General features: G+C 38.0%; 1 protein-coding gene across 1 annotated transcript in view; it reads right to left on the bottom strand.

Annotated features, from left to right (window-relative positions):
• The window catches only part of PRR16 (proline rich 16), a 1304776-nt gene that overhangs the window by 556109 nt on the left and 731032 nt on the right, over window positions 1-17635 (bottom strand). The window contains exon 2 of the mRNA XM_069227042.1: window positions 15140-16019. Within this exon, the coding sequence (XP_069083143.1) occupies window positions 15264-16019 (756 nt within the window). The 3' untranslated portion in view covers window positions 15140-15263. The remainder of the gene's footprint in view (window positions 1-15139; window positions 16020-17635) is intronic.

Below are 17635 nucleotides of genomic sequence, written 5' to 3' on the forward strand. Positions count from 1 at the left end.
TGTGGAAGTATGACAAAAGGTGACATTTCCTTTATCCCATGGCCTTTCTTTCTCCGTTTGTCAGCACCTCTTACTGGTATCAAGCTTTAGGAAGTTTGCTCCCAAGTGATGATGCATGTCCAGCAAAAGAGAAGCACAAGGGATTGGACATACAAACTTAATGAGATCAGGTATTAAGAGTAACCTCATGGAACATCACATACGCATGGACATTTTTTAAACTTGTATATAAGTCTTTTGAGATTATTTGCTATTGACATTCCAGTATGAAGCAGAACCTTCCCAGTGATCCAGCTAAAGTACACTGATTGAGAAGGACCAGAATGATTCCATTTACATGTTTAAATTGAAAAACGGTGTGTACAAAGTATGAATTTATACTCACAAATGGATCTACTCATTTGTAAACGTAAACCAATGTGGTCTAAATGTGGTTGTGGGGCATTCCAGGTAGAGGATAACTTTGGTAGCAGGAGAACATAGACAGGGATGTAATTTTCTGAATATTCACCAACCATCACAAGCACCTTTCCCACCATGGATATGTTCAGATTTACACAGGTCAAATCCAGAGCATATCTAACAAGGGAGGATGGGGAAGCATGTCATCTAGAATTGATAAAGTAAGGGAAGGGAATTATGTACAATAATAATTGTTTTCCTTATCTGAGAAAGGAAAAATATGCACATGCACTTTGAAAAGTATTTGAGCATGTATAAATGTACACCATCTAGCTTTAAATGTGTGAATAAGTATGTATCTCAGCACTCTTGGAAATATAAGGATGTCACAGATGTACAGGAAGTCTCCTGGAATTCTTTTTGAATTCCAAAAGACTCAGATATGAACTCCACATATACACATATAGCTATGGGAGTGCAGCTCCTGATAACATTTGATCATTGAGGTGATATAGAGCAATTGCCCTATACCCAATAACCAGCATATGTAGTTAATTGCCTGTTAATATAATCCCTTTAACAGTTCTGCATTGTGTTCATGCATAAATCCCCAAACTAGACATCATTAAATGCACATTTCTTGATGCATTCTCTCTGTTATTGTCTCCTCAATATCCAGCACTTTCTCTTTCCTTCTGTGTGATCCTGCCTTGTGTGGCCACAGGAGGGTTCATGTAGTCTGCTACACACCCTCCCCCTTTTTTCTTTATATGTATTATCGAAAAGAAGTGTCCACATACTTCCAATGCACCCTCCAAAACACAAAATGCATTCTTCCCATGAATTAATTCAATCTGCAAAACATCTCCTCTTCGATTTAACCGTCTCCTCTGTCCAACTCTATGTATGAAACTGTACATCCCTTCTTGCATAAAATAGATTGTCCTTAATACCAATTGTGTAAACAATTGTATTTATTGCAGGAAGTTCAAGACTTAATATAAGACCCTGCACAAACTTCTCAAAATAAGTTTGAGCTTTGCAACCTGTACAATGTGACCTTGTATTTCTACGTTTGTAAAATCAGGACTTTTTTGCACATATCCTACTGGTTTCTTAATCATAGTACTGACCAGGAGGCATTTTAAAAGACCACTCAGCTGAAGTGTGGTTAAAGATTGTTATGTATTTTTTTATCATCTGTTTTAAAACGTCCTGTGTAAATTCTAGAGGAAGCGTTCCTCTCAAAAGCTTCAGTTCTTCCTGCTTGAAGCTATTGGCCTATTTATTTCATACATCTGTCATTGTTTTATGTGTAGCAATATTTGTACTGTCACATGCAATTACATTAGGGCTAATGGAGGCCAACCATTATACATTTAATGGGTTTTATTAGTATTTTTGCATTTTATTCTGTATTTTGTTTGCTGAACCCATGCAAGATTTTGGTCACCTCATGCTGACTGTATGATTTTTGTCGTCTATTTTTTTTTTATAAAAAGGGGCTTCGTTTAGAGGTGAGCCGTGTCTGATGTTCCTGAGTCTTTGCGAACAGTCCCCTACTAGTCTTTCTCATACTTAGGACTTAAAAACATTTTGAGGCATCATCTTATGCCAGACCTCTTGCTGCATTTGACTGAGCTTTTGGCTAATTTCCCATATGTGAGAGTATTATGATTTTGACGCATTAACTCCATTTTGGCACACTGATTTATTTCAATCTTTAATAAACCTTCATGGTTTCTAACTTTTATCTTGTCTCAATAAACCTTATTTACTAATTGTGCTTTTTGATTTAGTGTCAATCCTAATCTATTGAAGGGCACAATTTCTCATATATTCTTGAGGACAACATCATCCCCGATTCTGTGCTTTAGCTTTAGATTATCTGATAAAATAGCGTCAACGCCCTCATGGAGAGTAAGCCAAGGTTACTCCAAAAAAGTAGCTTTGTGATTCAGATTCATGAGTAAGCATGTTGTACTCCTCAGAAATAACATGTAAGTCACACAGGACTTGTAGTAAGATAGAACTATTCACAGAAAAGGCATTGTGAATCGGAACTGAATATTCAAGGGTAATCCACTCCTCAGACATGAGCAAGATACATATACAGATAAAGGTTTTGCAAATCAGGCACGATGAGCAGTTATACTAAGGCCATTGCATGACTCACAAACTTTTTAGCATTCACTTGTACTAGAGAAGCACAAACATGAACTCCGTAAAAATATTTGTTTTAAATGTTTAAAAGTTGTGTTCAAGGTCTGGCTGTGTATGAACTACAACACAGAAAACCAGAAATCTGTTGCTTTATTTATTTATCTTTTTTTTTCTTCTTTTTTATTGGGAGACTTCATACAATATACAAGAAGGAATTATAAAAAAAGGGAAAATTATCACCCTCTTAACTTGACATTGTACAAATAATTTAGTAGACAAATTCAAATGAACAATTATCACACTGCAAATATTTGCACAAATCCGATATCCTAGTCATCACACATATATTGTCGATCTCTGCCGGCCCCCTAATCCCATCCCCTGGAGCATGCCTATATTTCCCTCAGGCTGAAGTTTCCCATAGACTACTAAACTTCTTAAGAGTCCCAGATCTGAGTGCATATCGGCATTCAGATTCTTTTATTTTCTGCATGTTTAAGAAACCATAGTACGTATGTAGGAAACAGGTCGGATTGCCAGTTTTGCAAAATTAAAGATCTGGCTACCAAGGCGTATATAAACAGTCTTTTTTTCAGCCTAAAAGAAACATTCATACTTGGAGAATATCCAAGGACGGCAGCGTAACTATCTATATCACTATCTAACCCTAAAGTGCGAGAACAATGCAGCTGTATTTTACTGCTGTCCAATTTACTAAGAATTGCTTTACACAAATAAGAGACCCTTGCACAAATATTCTAAAATGTCTAATTGAATGTTCTATTTACAGCCAGGTTTACCAACCTTCAACGTTTAAAAAATCTAAAACCTCATGATATCTGTTGGAGATGTTCTTATCTAAATGTGGACTTTTTACAACCCATATTTCAGTCAGGCGGGTTGTACTGTTAATGCCTGGAATATTGAAATGCTTGAACATTTGATCCTTGTGCTTGAGAAGCCATACAGGGTCTTATACCTGACGTTTTTGGGAGATTGTGTGATGCGCAGAAAATCAACAATCTTGTACGTCGAAAATTTCTGATTAATAACAAAGTTGTCTACACTTATCTTACGAAAAAGCTTTTTTCTCAAAACCCCTGTGAGAACAATGTGCAAAATTGGCAAAGTAGTATAATTTAAGGTGTGGCAAAGCCAGAACCCCTTCTTTTGGAGCTCTGTAAAGCACCTCAATAGTGAACCTAGGTGTTTTACTTGCCCATATAAAAGTTAAAAATATACCTTCTAATTCCTTAAAAAACTTCATCTGAAGGGCACTTGGAACTGCAGAAAATAACAAAATACATAATGGAAGGACTGACATGTTAATCAATGCTACCCAACTAATTATTGTGATTTGCAAATCAGTCCATCAGGAAAGTAGTGCTTTTATCTTGTGAATCAGAGGAGCATAGTTCAAGGCAAATAACTGATTCAAATTTTTGGACACATATATTCCTAAATATATTTTAGGGCAATGATTTACTAATGAGTGGAGTTCTATTAGCAAAGAGTATTGTGCACAGTTACTATAAAACAATTCTGTTTTCAACTTCTTTTATACCACCCCACCTCTTGAAAGTTCTGAAATATTTTAAAAACCTGGTCTAGATTTGCCTTTTCTGGCTTTAAATATAGTGCTATGCCATCTGCCTACAATTTAATAGGGGTCATTCCACTTTTTGGGGATTTAATTAATTTGTTAGTACGTATTGCTATAGCTACGGGCTCCATGATTGGTGCATAAAGGATCGGCGAAAGAGGTGATCCCTATCGTGTACCCCTTAAAATTGTACAGGACCCGACATTGACTGAGTTAATAACAATCGGAGCTGTAGCACCTTAGTACAAACGCAATATGCTCTGAATCAACCGCTCAGGGAACCCAAACTCACCCAGGACACTAGATCAAATGCTTTTTCTACATTTACTTGGAAGATATGGGATGAGATCTGGTTCTGTGAGAAGTAATCCAGTGCCTCAATTACAAATTTTGTATTGAAGAGAAGTTTTCTCCCAGAAATAAATCCACACTGGTCCGCGTATATAATCAATCCCTGCATTTTACTCATCTGATTAGCCAGCACTTTTGCTATAATTTTGTAATCTGTATTTAACAAACTAATAGGCCTATAAGAATTAACATCCTCTTTATTTTTATCTTTTTTTTTTTAAACTCACCACTACTAAAGTGCTGAAAGAGGCTGGGGTATCAGACCCTTTCGAAAATATAATTGGCAAGTCTAACCAATTCATGATGCAAAACTGTTGGAAATTTCTTTAAAAACTTGTCCGGGAGCCCATCTTCACCACATGCTTTCCCTTTGGTAGTGACTTTACCACCCCCTCTATTTCTGCAAAGGTGACTGTGGCTAGCAGGGCCTGTGCTTGGGTGTCACCCAGCTTCAGAAGAGACAACTGTGATAAAAAGCCTTCAATTCTATCCTTGTCACTCCTGTGTTGTACACCATAAAGTGCTTTGTAGTGCCTAAGAAACCTCCTATGAATCTGAGAAGGCTTGGTCAGGCTGGCTTCACTTTCATTAATGTGGCAGTGATCTTATTCTCCATCTGATGCCCACATGTCTGCCAGGCTAAAAATCGTCCAACATATTCGCTCTCCTTGTACACCTTTTGCAGATAGGCAGCATTTGCTGTATAGCCGTGCTCATCATTATAGTCCTGCATATTCGCTCACGCTTGCTTCAGTGCCACCTTGTTAGTTATATTCTTATTGCAGGAGTATGCCAAATTTGCTTGTTGGAGTTCAGTCTCCAAGCCCTCCTGGCGGGCCGCTAAAGCCCTTCTGAACCTGCTACTGTGCAAGGTTATCTGACCGCATTAATCAGCCTTAAAGGCTTCCCAAATACAATCGAAACTGGCAGAGCCCACATTTATTGCAAAATAGCTAGCTTTCTCACTATTAATCTGCTTACACCATTCTTCGTTTTCGAGGTTAATTTTATCTAAATTCCACCTCGGTGTGGGCCTCTCAACCTTTATCCCTGGGAGCTCCATCTCTACCAAAGAATGATCTGAAAAATGACTTGGAGACTGAAAGAAATTGCCTGAACCCAACTCACGAGATGACAGGAGGTAATCTAATCTAGCTGTGCAATTGTACTTCCCAGAGACACATGAATATTCATGTTTTATCACATACTTGTCACCCCACAGATGAGTAAGGTCCAGGATTTCCATGTATTTAAATATGGCTTTTACCACCTTTGGCTTATTCTGCCTATGTGTGGGAGATGTAGAATCAAATACTGGATTTAACCCAGGAATAGTGAAAAACACGGGAATAGTCACCAATGCCTGAGTAAATTTGAGAATTGGAGCCGGATCATCAGCAACGTGGGTGTAAATCGTGGCTACGCTCAATCTACAATTATTAACCAGCCTGCTGTTCAGGGCCCAGTGACCATCTTTATCAATTTGAGAGAAGGAAACCTGTAGTGGGAAGAACTTCTACACATAGATGGCCACACCCTGTGGGCAGCACGAGTAGGTGATACACATTGATGCCCCACCCACGTTTCGAAAAGTTTATACTTGGATACCTTTTGATGAAAATGCGTCTCCTGGATAAAACCCACATAAGGAGAGTGGCCTTTTATCCAATCCTCAATTGCCCAGGTTTTGTGTTTATTATTTAAACTGTTAGCATTAAATATAATGATACAAAACCCTCCTTTCTGAGGTGTCATTTCATCATTCCAATCTGCCATACCAGATAAGCCACATTAAAAGTTACTAATTGATGCAGGCTGCTATTAATAAATACCAGAATCTCCACACAAACCCTGACAGTGTCCTTTCCATCCAACCCTTGCTCCCTTAAGCGACAATGTTTTAAAAATGCTGTACCCAACACAATGAAGGTGCCTGAAGCATGAGAAAATGGTGGAAGTACAGTATGTAAACATTGTACTCAGACACTTGAACTTACTACTATTATAGGTATTGCTAAATTGCTGACACCTCATCAAATGTTGCCATAAAATGCATTGTATAGAACAAGCAAGTTATTCTTAAGCGCCCCTACCCTAAAACGCATTATGATACATTATGCTACGTTGGTATTGTGAAAATTGTATTCTGCTTTTCCTTCTCTGAGTACTGATACTTTTCTACTGCTTCTATAGTTCTAAGATTGAAATGTGCCCCTCTAAAGAAGAAGAACCAAAGATGTAAAGAACTATCCCATTTTTTCAATGCGATAGACCCCCTCATCCCATCCCCAACCACCCCTTTCTCACCCAACCAAAACACCAACCCACTGGCCTCTGGGTAGGAATACTCAGGCCTGCACGTCCTGCCAGCACTGCACCTTGCCACACTCTCCCCTCCTAGGGAACCCCTAGGAATCCCATCCCCGCACCCCCGGACCACACACACACACACACACATATATATATATATATGACACAGGTGAAGCTCGGATTGTGTCCTGCTACCTGGGCACAGGAAGGCACAAGTTCTATTTGTACTTATACCAAGCTTTACCATGTATTTCATTGCACCACTAGTCACAGTCTTAGTCACATTTCATACTGATGCAAGTTAGCTTAGATAGATTCTGCAAAAAGGCCTGTGCCTCTGCAATGTCAGTGAACAAGTGAAACTGGCCATTCATCAGGACTTTAAGTTTAGACTGCTGAAAAATTGATGCTTGTGAACCTTTTGTCTTAAACAAATCAATCAATTTGATAAAGTCTCTGTGCCTGAGTAAGGCAACTGGTGATCTATCCTAGAATACCTTGAAGTGGGGTACCTCTGGAGTAGACAACACTCTTTTCTCTATGGCACGTGTGAGAATGCGATCTCTAACTCGACAATCAGTGAAATTCACCAGTATTGTATGTGGATACTTGGCATTTAGAGGACATTGGTCAGGTGCTGGATGTGCCCAAGTGATTGTCAAATACCCTGCTAACTCCGGGATAGCTTTTTCAGTTGATTGGTTACCCAATCTCATCCATTTCTGGTACCTCAGTGATCCTGAGATTAGAACGCCTATTATAATTTTTCAAATTCTAGAGTTAATCCTCTAGCAGACAATTATCTTCCAAGTCAGAGAATCTATCCTTTGCCTCTTTTAACCTACTGGGGAGCTGGTCCATTGCCTCCTCATGTTTGGCCAAATGACTATGAAGAACTGTGATTTCTTGTGCCTGAGTTACTTTCAAGTCTTTGATTTTGACTACAATGAGTTCAAGCAGCTTTCTGGTAGACTACTCAGGCTCATCCTGGGCATTGGAATTTTCTTTAGGGGCATAAACAAGGAATGGCAAAGGTTGTGCACTTTCCAGTGTTTCCTGGGGGCAGCAGCTCCATACTCTGACAATTGACTGGTGGCGTACGTGCTGGTTGTGGTATCTCAGGAGACAAAATCATTATACTTTTACAGATGTTCCTCCCATCTATGATATGTGTTAAATCCTCAGTTTATATAGAACCCTTGGTTATCTTTGAAAATATGGGGTACTGTTTGGCTGGAGCCAGTGTATAAAAGTCTTCCCCCTTAATAGGAGCGCTACAGTCCCCTACCTTGACATCAGGTAAAGGTGGCTCTGAGGGTATATCAGTAGGAGAAAATTCAGCACTATCCCCTCTGTTTTAACTCTCCCCATCCCATCTGACCACATCCCTTACCGCATTTCTGCTTTTGCCGCTTGGCTGTACTTTGAGGAGTTGTCTGGCTCCTAGTTCCATCCCCTGCTGTGAGCTCTGATTGCCTTGAGAGATGGCTGGCTTAATGGGGCCAATTTTGCATTTTAGCTTCTGCTGTGTCAAAGCAGTTGCTTTACTTGACTAGAAATGTACTTAGTTCTGCCTATGTGTGTCCATTTTGAAGCCTTTTACTCTAGAGTTTAACTTTTGTTTTCAGCACTGCATCACATCAATCATATTTTTTTTATTGTGCTGTAATACTTATTGTGCATGCATTTTAATACAGGGTAAGTGAAGTGCCACTTTCATTGCATTGCGCAAAGATGCTCTGTAAGGACACTACCATGCACTTCAGACGTAATAAGAAACTGTTATACAAGCAACTTCTATTTGAATACACAGTATGTGTGTTTGGTGAAGGGTTTTACCATTTGTAGCTATCATATGACCCTCAGTAAGGCTTTCTGAAACCTCAGGTATCACCCTACACTCATGATTCTTTTGTTGTTCTTGTTTTTATGAATCTGAACAGATTCACTGTATGTTTCAATGTTTTGAAGAACTGTTTCTCGGTCCTCAGGTTTTGTTTGATTCCCAGAAGTTTTCAAATGCTCTGCTGCTTTTTTTAAAATTTGTATCTAGAGCTTTTCTAAATTGGTAAGTCGTACCTGTATTAAGGCATCATTGGTTTCCTCTGTTAATCAAGTCTTAAGACATTCATACATTCTCTTTATTTACAGTTTAAATTTATTGAACATCACTCTACTGAGTGGTAATTCTGGTGTTTATATCCAGTGTGAAATCAAGCATTTCTCAAAGCACAACCATTTTATAATTCTATCCCCAATAATGCTGTGGGTGAAGTGTTCATGTCCAGTGCATTACCTCTGTAGTGAGGTAGACATGTAAGGTTTATCCACCACACTAACGGAGAAAATCGTTTTGCTCAAAGCACAGAATAATTTTCTTTAAAAAAAAAAAAAAATCTAGATGTCAGGGAAGAGCTTTCTTTGCATCAAGAGTTTCTTTTTATCAGTGTGATCTGCCTCATGCTGATGTCACACTGATTGAAAGTGAAAGCAGTTGGCTCAATTAGATGCCATCTGGTTGCACTTTGATCAGTACTGCAGGAGCTTATGTCAGCCATCCCAGTACCAATCCATACAGGAGAGGTACTGCTGGAGAGGTACAATGTTGTGGAATTCATGCATGTAGCACTCACTCCCTTGGGTTCCACAATTATTAAATGTATGGGCTTAGTAGGTATCCCTACATGGTGGCTGACCTCAGGGCCAAATACTGTAACTACCCACATTGTCAAAATGTATACATTTGCATGGAGAAAACTTAATGTCTCCACATTGCTTTTAGGGGCCTATTGTGTCATGGTCAGTAAGCACAGCCATTCATCTGGAGTATCATTTTTATATGCAAACTCTGAGTAAATCTCTATGGATTCCAGAGCTTTCTTTCTTAGAAATGTGATGTAAATGTAATATTTTAGGTAAGGTTTTACGTTAGCATGAAATTTGGGGTTACAACCACATAGTGATGTCCATGCACCACCCTTGGCTCTCTGTTTTTCCGAAAAATCTGACCATAGTAGGTTTTTCTGTGTGCCACCCGAAACTGGGCCTAAATGCTGCAGCTACCCACATAACCAAAATGAGTCAATTTTGATACAAAAAAACATGTCTATTTCCAAGTGGCGTTCTGAGGCACTAGGTCATTCATACAAGTGGGGTACTGTTTTGTATGGTAAATTTTGGGAACACAGAATATTACAACATTTGTTATTATCAACTGAAATTATCTCCAATTTTGGCTCCCAAATGTAAGCCAGTGTACAATAAAGGAAATGCCTTTTGAATCATATGATCATATTGGTAATCCCAAATTCGGAGCTGTACAAATAACCACCTTTCATAAATTCAGTATCTTGGACATATTTTTTTTAAATGCATAGGTTTTTTTCATACTCATTTTTCATATATTATAGTTCAACATACACATTACTGCATAGTCTTTACACAATAAAACAAACTTATGAACTGCACCACAGTCATTGGCTCTAGGTTTCATGTGTTTCTTGACAACCAATAAACCCAATATATCCTTGCGACCAAAAGGGTCTGATGGCTATAACAATATATTTTTTTGTGAATTGTAAAGTGACCATAAAGCAAAAAAATCTATTTTTCCTATTTTTGTTACATTATCTTTGATTTGCATTTATAATCTATTTGATAAAACTAAGAGTTATCTACATAAATTACCCTTTTGTGAATTTGGATTTTGTCCACTTTTCAGAATTGTATAGCCCAATAAATTTACCCTTGGGTTTCATACCTGTTTTCACCATAGAATGCAAGTAAGTAGAAACCACAGCAAATAGAAACATTTGACAACCATTTGTAAAAATTCAAGAACTGTGGTAAAAAAAATTTTTTTAGGAATCTGCTCATTACAGGCAACAGGAACGATGTTGATCTTAGTATGGCATGGCAAACCTTTTGTTGATGCCATGTTTAGAAAACAATATGCTTTCTTACGCTTCTCAAATTAAAAAAAATCAAAATGTTACTGTACTTGGTCTATTTTCACAGTTTCCTCCGTAGAAATTCACAAGCCTACATACCTGTAGTCAAGCCAGCTGATTTCAGCATTCTTGAACATATGTGATGAAACACTTTCTACATAGCATACCCACATTTTTTTCTCCAGGGACACACTCCCCTCATCCTATCATAAGAAAACACAACCAACTTTTCGTCTAATCACCTTGATAATCTTTCATCTCTGCAAACAGTGAATCCATATTACAAGAATGACTGTACATCTTCAGCCTCATTCTCTTTTTCAAGCATTAACACGTCCAACAACATTTCCCCTTCTTCAGCCTGCTCATCATGATTAAGTTTGAGAAGAATAGCCTCGGGAGCATACGCCACACCTTTAAGAGACACTTTTTCCCATGCTTTTATCAAAAAACATATCTCCAAAGAATAGGAAACCCTAAGTTAATAATTGAGCTGCCTCTATACCATGATGCACCTACAATTATTTTAATTATTTAACTTATTCTAAAAGTGGCTATTTCTTGTATTTTTGGCTCCCATCCAGACATCCTTACATCTTCGCTCTTCTCTAAGGACTGTGCGCCAATATATTATACCACTATTTATTTTTGAAGTAATAACAGTATGGATTCTATCATTTGATTTTGCCATGTATTTTAAAAATCTTATTATATTGCTCATCTAGTATGGTTCTAAAAATAAACTCTTTACATACCCTAGTTATCACAAATGTGATACTATGTTATGTTCACATGGTGGAAAATGCAGCATTCACTTCACAACAATGACTGGGGGAAATTTAAATTATGCTGGTGTAATTGGGGTAATTTTGAGACTTTTGCAATATGCTTGTTTATGTTCAAAATTACACAACTTTCTGTAATTATGTGCCATTTGTGTTCAAAGATATACAGAGAATGGAGCAGTTCTTAGTAAATATTTAGGTGCAGATTTATCATTCTTTCACACAGTGCAATGAGGCAAGCCACCTGCTATTCTGTGCTGCGTGAAAGGACAGGAATGCACCATACTTGCCATTATAATGTGCATTCCTGTCCTTTCCTAAAGCTGGTTCACGTTTGGGTGTCTAGCGCCAACACAGGCACTCTTGTGTCATGAGCAAGGGTGTCTGCGTGGTAAGCAGGATTGTTTTGTGCAGAAAAGGACATCTTCCTGTGCAACAATAAGCCTAAAAGGATATTTTCCTCTTTCTATGTGTGCTGCAGAATGCAGCAAACGTAAAAAGAGGAGAAACAAGAAGAAATAAAGATAATTCTCCTTCTTCCACCTCACCTGGGGAGACGTAGTGTTTTGACCTATTTCCAGGTCTACCAATAATTGAAAATCTGGGAATGCCCCAAAATCTATGGGTGGATGCATGGTAAGACCCACACTCCACCCATGGAGCGCCTACCTGTTGCAGAGTAACACGAGGCAGCAATTTTGTTCTTTCTTTTGTTTCCCTTAATTTATCAAGCAATGCAGGGCCACACAAGGGTTGCATGGCTTGATAACTCCCACCTGGGTTTTGCGTCACCCTTGTACTCCCTTGAGTGATGCAAGAGCGACACAAAACCTTGATAAATCTGGCCCTTAGAGTGAACACACATTAAAAACAGAAAGCAAGCAGCTGTTTTTCACAGGATCCTATTTAAATGCACCCTTGTGCCAAACAAATTGATGCAGGGATGCATTTCATACCTAAATATTGTGTGAAATGATCAATTTGCTTATCACATAACTATGCATGATTTATATTCACAAAGGTTAATGCCTCAGTAGTTTAAAACAGGCTTAGGTTTTCTTTAAGCTAAATTCACAAAGATTTATTTCTGTGAGTAGTTCCATCTTAAACCTGTTTTAGGTAAGAAGTATTCTTTCATTTCTAGGTCCCTAAGTAAATGTATTGCTCCAAACTAGGGTGCAACGTACTCAAGAATTTCAGGCCAAAATGCACAACTGATTCATGAAAAAAGCACATTGACTCATAAGTGTTATTGAGTAAGACACACATCCTTGCTATAAATAAGCTTTGTGAAACAGATCCAAGAGAAATCATATCTTACATCTAGAAATTCACATCTAAATCACATCTGAATGTAAGTGAGAAAGTTAAAACTCACAGAAGAATTTTAGCAGAATCAGGAAACGTTCACTGCTGAGCCACACCAATTCATAGAAACTGTTTTGTGAATCAGTCATTAAGTTTTAAATTGTGCATCTTGCCCATGAGTTTTCAAAATAATTCTACTCATCCTATTAGTCTCATTAGAGTTGAATGTCACATACTCTTTCAAATGAATGTTTGAGGATATGCCTACAATAAGAAAATTGGAATAAAAAATCATACAATTAAGAATAATATTAGACAAATGTTAGCCAATAATATGAAAATATATGTATTTAATTATTACAAAAGTTTTATCTCTGAAAAGTAGAACTGTATAGGCTTAGTCATAAATCAATGTTTAATAGCACCAAGGGTTAACATGCAATATCATTATCACTATTTTTAAACTATGTATTACAAAGATATTGTATGTCATCAAAGGGTTCTGCTACCATACATTGGAACATGGTTGAAGGCCACTGTTCTCTATGAAATCTTAGCATTTCAAGGTGACTTCTAAGTATCCTTACAATGTAAAGTAGTATATAGTTCACTCTGCAAACTCTTTCTCTAACTCAAATATATATAAAAGAAAAATGCATCAATATGAAGCTTGTAATTGTTTGCAAAATGCAGTTTAAACTATTTATTGAAAGGCACTTCCAAATGTGGCTGCACTTCATAATATGTAGTATCTTTCAAATAGACTTCTTTGTTGCTATGATCTCTATCAGAGAAATAAATAACTATACTGCCACTAATGTTTTCTGTACTAATGACTGAAGTTTCCGGACAGAAGCGTTAAAAAAACGGAATATCTTTTGCTCTATACATTTCACTATTTAAATAGTAGTTGTAATTCTGTTCTGTGAACTGCACATCTTTTGCTGGTAGAAGCATTGTGATATCACAACCCAACTATAATAACACACTATATCAAAGTAGAGTAGTTATTGTAATATGACAGGTGAATAGAGTCTCATAACTAGACTATGATATGAATATTATAGTAAGATTCTCCTTATACAGGTATTACAGGTTTCCGCGTATTCTAAGCTTGAATTTTATTTGCATTCAGATGCTAGCAAAGCTATTACCACACCCTCCTTAAACAACATGTGACACAATATATCATGCTGAATTCTGAACTGAAAAAAGGCAATGCGTGTGAAGGTATAATAAATAGTGCAGATAAATAAATACATTTATGTCATTTACAAAATGCTTGTGTAAAAATGGAAGATTTCAAGTCTTTAAACACAATAAAATTAATCAATATGAAATTAAGGGCCTGATTTAGATCTTGGTGGAGGAAAATACTCGGTCACAAACATGACGAATATCCAATCAGCCTTATTACCATCCCATTATATCCTGTAGACGTCGTCATATGGCGGATCGGATAGCTGTCACATTTGCAATGTTGTATTACATCCGCCAAGAACTAAATCAGGCCCTAAATTCCTCTCAGGAATAACACTTGTTCGGTTGTTCAAATCATTATGGTAATTCCTTCAGAGTACCATAATCTAGAAATGTAATAGACACAAGACCATTTCCAAATAATGAAGATGGAAAGACATTTGAAATCTCTAAAAGTTTTAATAAAAATATTTAATGATGTATTCTTCAAATGTATGGATGCTGGAACTCTTCTGAAAACTGAAACAAATTGGACTCTAGAGACTGCTAAAAAGATGAGGCATTCACTGTCTTCAAATGTGTTTGTTCAATCACTCAAACATATCGAAAATTGTCAACATTGTTCATGTGTTTCTTGACATTGCAATTTCAAACAAAACATATTCTTCTGTAAGTCTCTGATGCTCGACAAACATAATGTTTAATCCAGTGAGGGACTGGAGCACCTACTAAAATGCCTAGAATGGATAACAAAGTGAAACATATGGACTACATAATGGGCCAAAACATCTATAGAACACTTAAAAAAACAAAAATCCTAAACATAATTGACTCATCATGACTTGCATTAATTTCTCAAATTACCTTCTGGAATCTATTTTGCTGTAATAAGAAGAATTCCCTTTGTACATGGGGTATACACACACCTTTTCTATAGAAATATTTTCTAATAAATTTGATGACTTTATTCCATAAAACAAAGCACTTTTGTGTTTAATTACTGAAATAAATAGTTATTGCTATGGATAACAAATTCATATAAAGAGAAATTTGTTTAATTTACTTACCAGATATTTGCAATAACACTTCATGTAATAAAGGTTGTAATATAGGTGGTCATTTTTATTGCTTGAGTAGAAAGTGCTCATGTCTTTACGTAAACAAAAGAGAATGTTTTTTAACTGACAAAAATCACACAGTTGTAGTAGTTGACTTCCTCAAGATGGTCTTCTGTGGTTTTGGTGCAGTGGGTGGAGGCACACTTAGAGGCCTGAGAGGTGGAAAGCTGTTACTCTGGCTTATCCCTGGTACCCCATTTTCGAGAGGAAGAGATGGCAGTGGAGGTGGTGGTGGTAGAGGTGGACAATGATGAGGAAGCTTTTCCAGTTTGTGGATGGGTTCACCATGCAGATGTACCTCCCTGTTCTTCATGTCATAGCGAACATCACAATCTGGGCAGTAGCCATGATACTGCACGTTTTCACTGAATCGTACCCGTTCCCTGGTTGTAGTCTGATGGCACCTGTCCTTCTCAGGTCTATGTGTCAAAGAATGAAGAGGAATTTTATCAAAATTACTGTTAGGAATAGAACAAACATCTCCATTTGGGATTTTCTTGGGGCCTCCTTGCAATCCTCCATTTCGAAGCAGGGTTCCATTCGTTTTTACAGGAATAGGTGGTGGAAGGAGTCTATGTGAATCTTCACATTTCACAGGCGTTAGCCGTGGCGGAGGTGGTGGTGGATTATGTTTTCTAAGGACAGTGAGGATGGCTAAAGGATGCACTGGCGGCTTGATTAGTGGTGTATTCGCCCGTACTTTTATCTTGTCCAAGCTGGAAGCTGTTGTGCTACTTGAGCTGCTGTTTAATGTGTCCGTTTTGGAACTGTCAGTCATCTCTTCCTCCAGCTGTAGGTCCGATGTCAAAGTGTCAATCTGGTCAACCACCTTAAAAAAATCAAATAGAGCATTATTTTCAAATATGACACTTCCAAAAAACACTTTATTTTCTGAACTGTAGACAATACTGTAATTACTGTACATGTAATATGCAGTCTATATGCATGGAAGTCAAGTATAACTTTCAAAATTCATATGAATTGCAAATTTCATAACAGAGAAGCAGAAGCATGGCCTGACAGACAGACAAGGAGGATAACTTGTTTTTAGTTGCCTACTTCCAACAAGTTTTAACCTAATTTGAAGAAAACTATATTACAGCATTTGTGTTAGTTACCCACAAACAAAAACAACCATGTGTATTTACTTTTAGTAAATTAAAAACCAATACATTTACTAATTCACAAAACAATGCACCGAGAGCAGGAATGTTCATATGTGTTCGAGAGGGAGAGTTACTGATAAGGACTTCAAAACCTATAAATTACCCTTTATTTATATTGCTATCATGTTCAACATATTTAGAAGTAATGTCAGAGTGTGGGTATGTCTAATAACATGCAGCCTGCATTCAATAGGGAGTTCACATGGATAAATGGAAAACATAAAAACCGCATAAGGCAGGTGTTAAATTATAAAAGATGTTTGTATGGGTCGACGTATTGCTGTACTGTAAAAGACGTGGACTCTGATGCATGCCACAACTTGTATGAGTATTTACCTGTACTTGTGATAAAAGGCAATAAAGAACTGTAAGAAATGGGGTCTTTAGTTGATAGTCAGGACGCTCACTCGAGTCAGGATAAAAGAGAATCACCCTCAGCTAACCCCTGCTTACCCCCTGGGTAGCCTGGCAGAGCAGTAGGCTTAACTTCAGAGTGCTAGGTGTAAAGTATTTGTACCAAAACATACACAGTAACTTAATGAAAACACTACAAAATGACACAACAAACAAGACCAAAACAACAAAAATTCCCAATACACAAGCTAAGTTATCAATAAAAATGCAAAAAGAGTCTTTAAGTAGTTTCAAACACACACTAATGCTGTTAGCATGAGAAAGTACCTTGGGTGCGTCAAAAATAACCCTGCACGGGCGAGTGCGCACCAAAAAAGGGCTTGCGAGGCATTGATTCCACTCACAAGCGGGACCTTGCGACATTTCTCCTTTTGCCAGTTCGGGCGCGTCGTTTCTTCTCTCTGTAGGAGAGCGATGCGTCGATCCAGTCAGCACTCTCGGGTCCGAGCAAGCCTTGTGTTGTTCCACGCCCAGCAGTACTTGAGTCGGAAATCCAGCCGCTCGATGATCTGAAAACCCCACAGCTCGGGTAGTGATCTCCCAGCCTCCGTCAGCGATGCTGTGCGTCGTTTCTCCTGCTCCGTGCATCGATTCTTCGGTCGCATTTTCTGCGAGCGTCGATTTGCAGCTGCAGAGCCGGCGCCACGTCGTTTCTTCAGCCGCAGATCGGAGTCGTGTCGATCTTTTCCCCGCAAGGCGTAGATTTCCTTGTCTTTAGGCTGCCAGCTCCTCCTTTCAGGGTCCCAGGAACTGGATGGGCACCACAGGGCAGAGTAGGAGTCTCTACAGAGACTCCAGGTGCTGGCAGAGAGAAGTCTTTGCTGTCCCTGAGACTTCAAACAACAGGAGGCAAGCTCTAAATCAA

Source organism: Pleurodeles waltl, chromosome 1_1 (genome assembly GCF_031143425.1).
Source record: "Pleurodeles waltl isolate 20211129_DDA chromosome 1_1, aPleWal1.hap1.20221129, whole genome shotgun sequence".
Lineage (NCBI taxonomy): Eukaryota > Metazoa > Chordata > Amphibia > Caudata > Salamandridae > Pleurodeles > Pleurodeles waltl.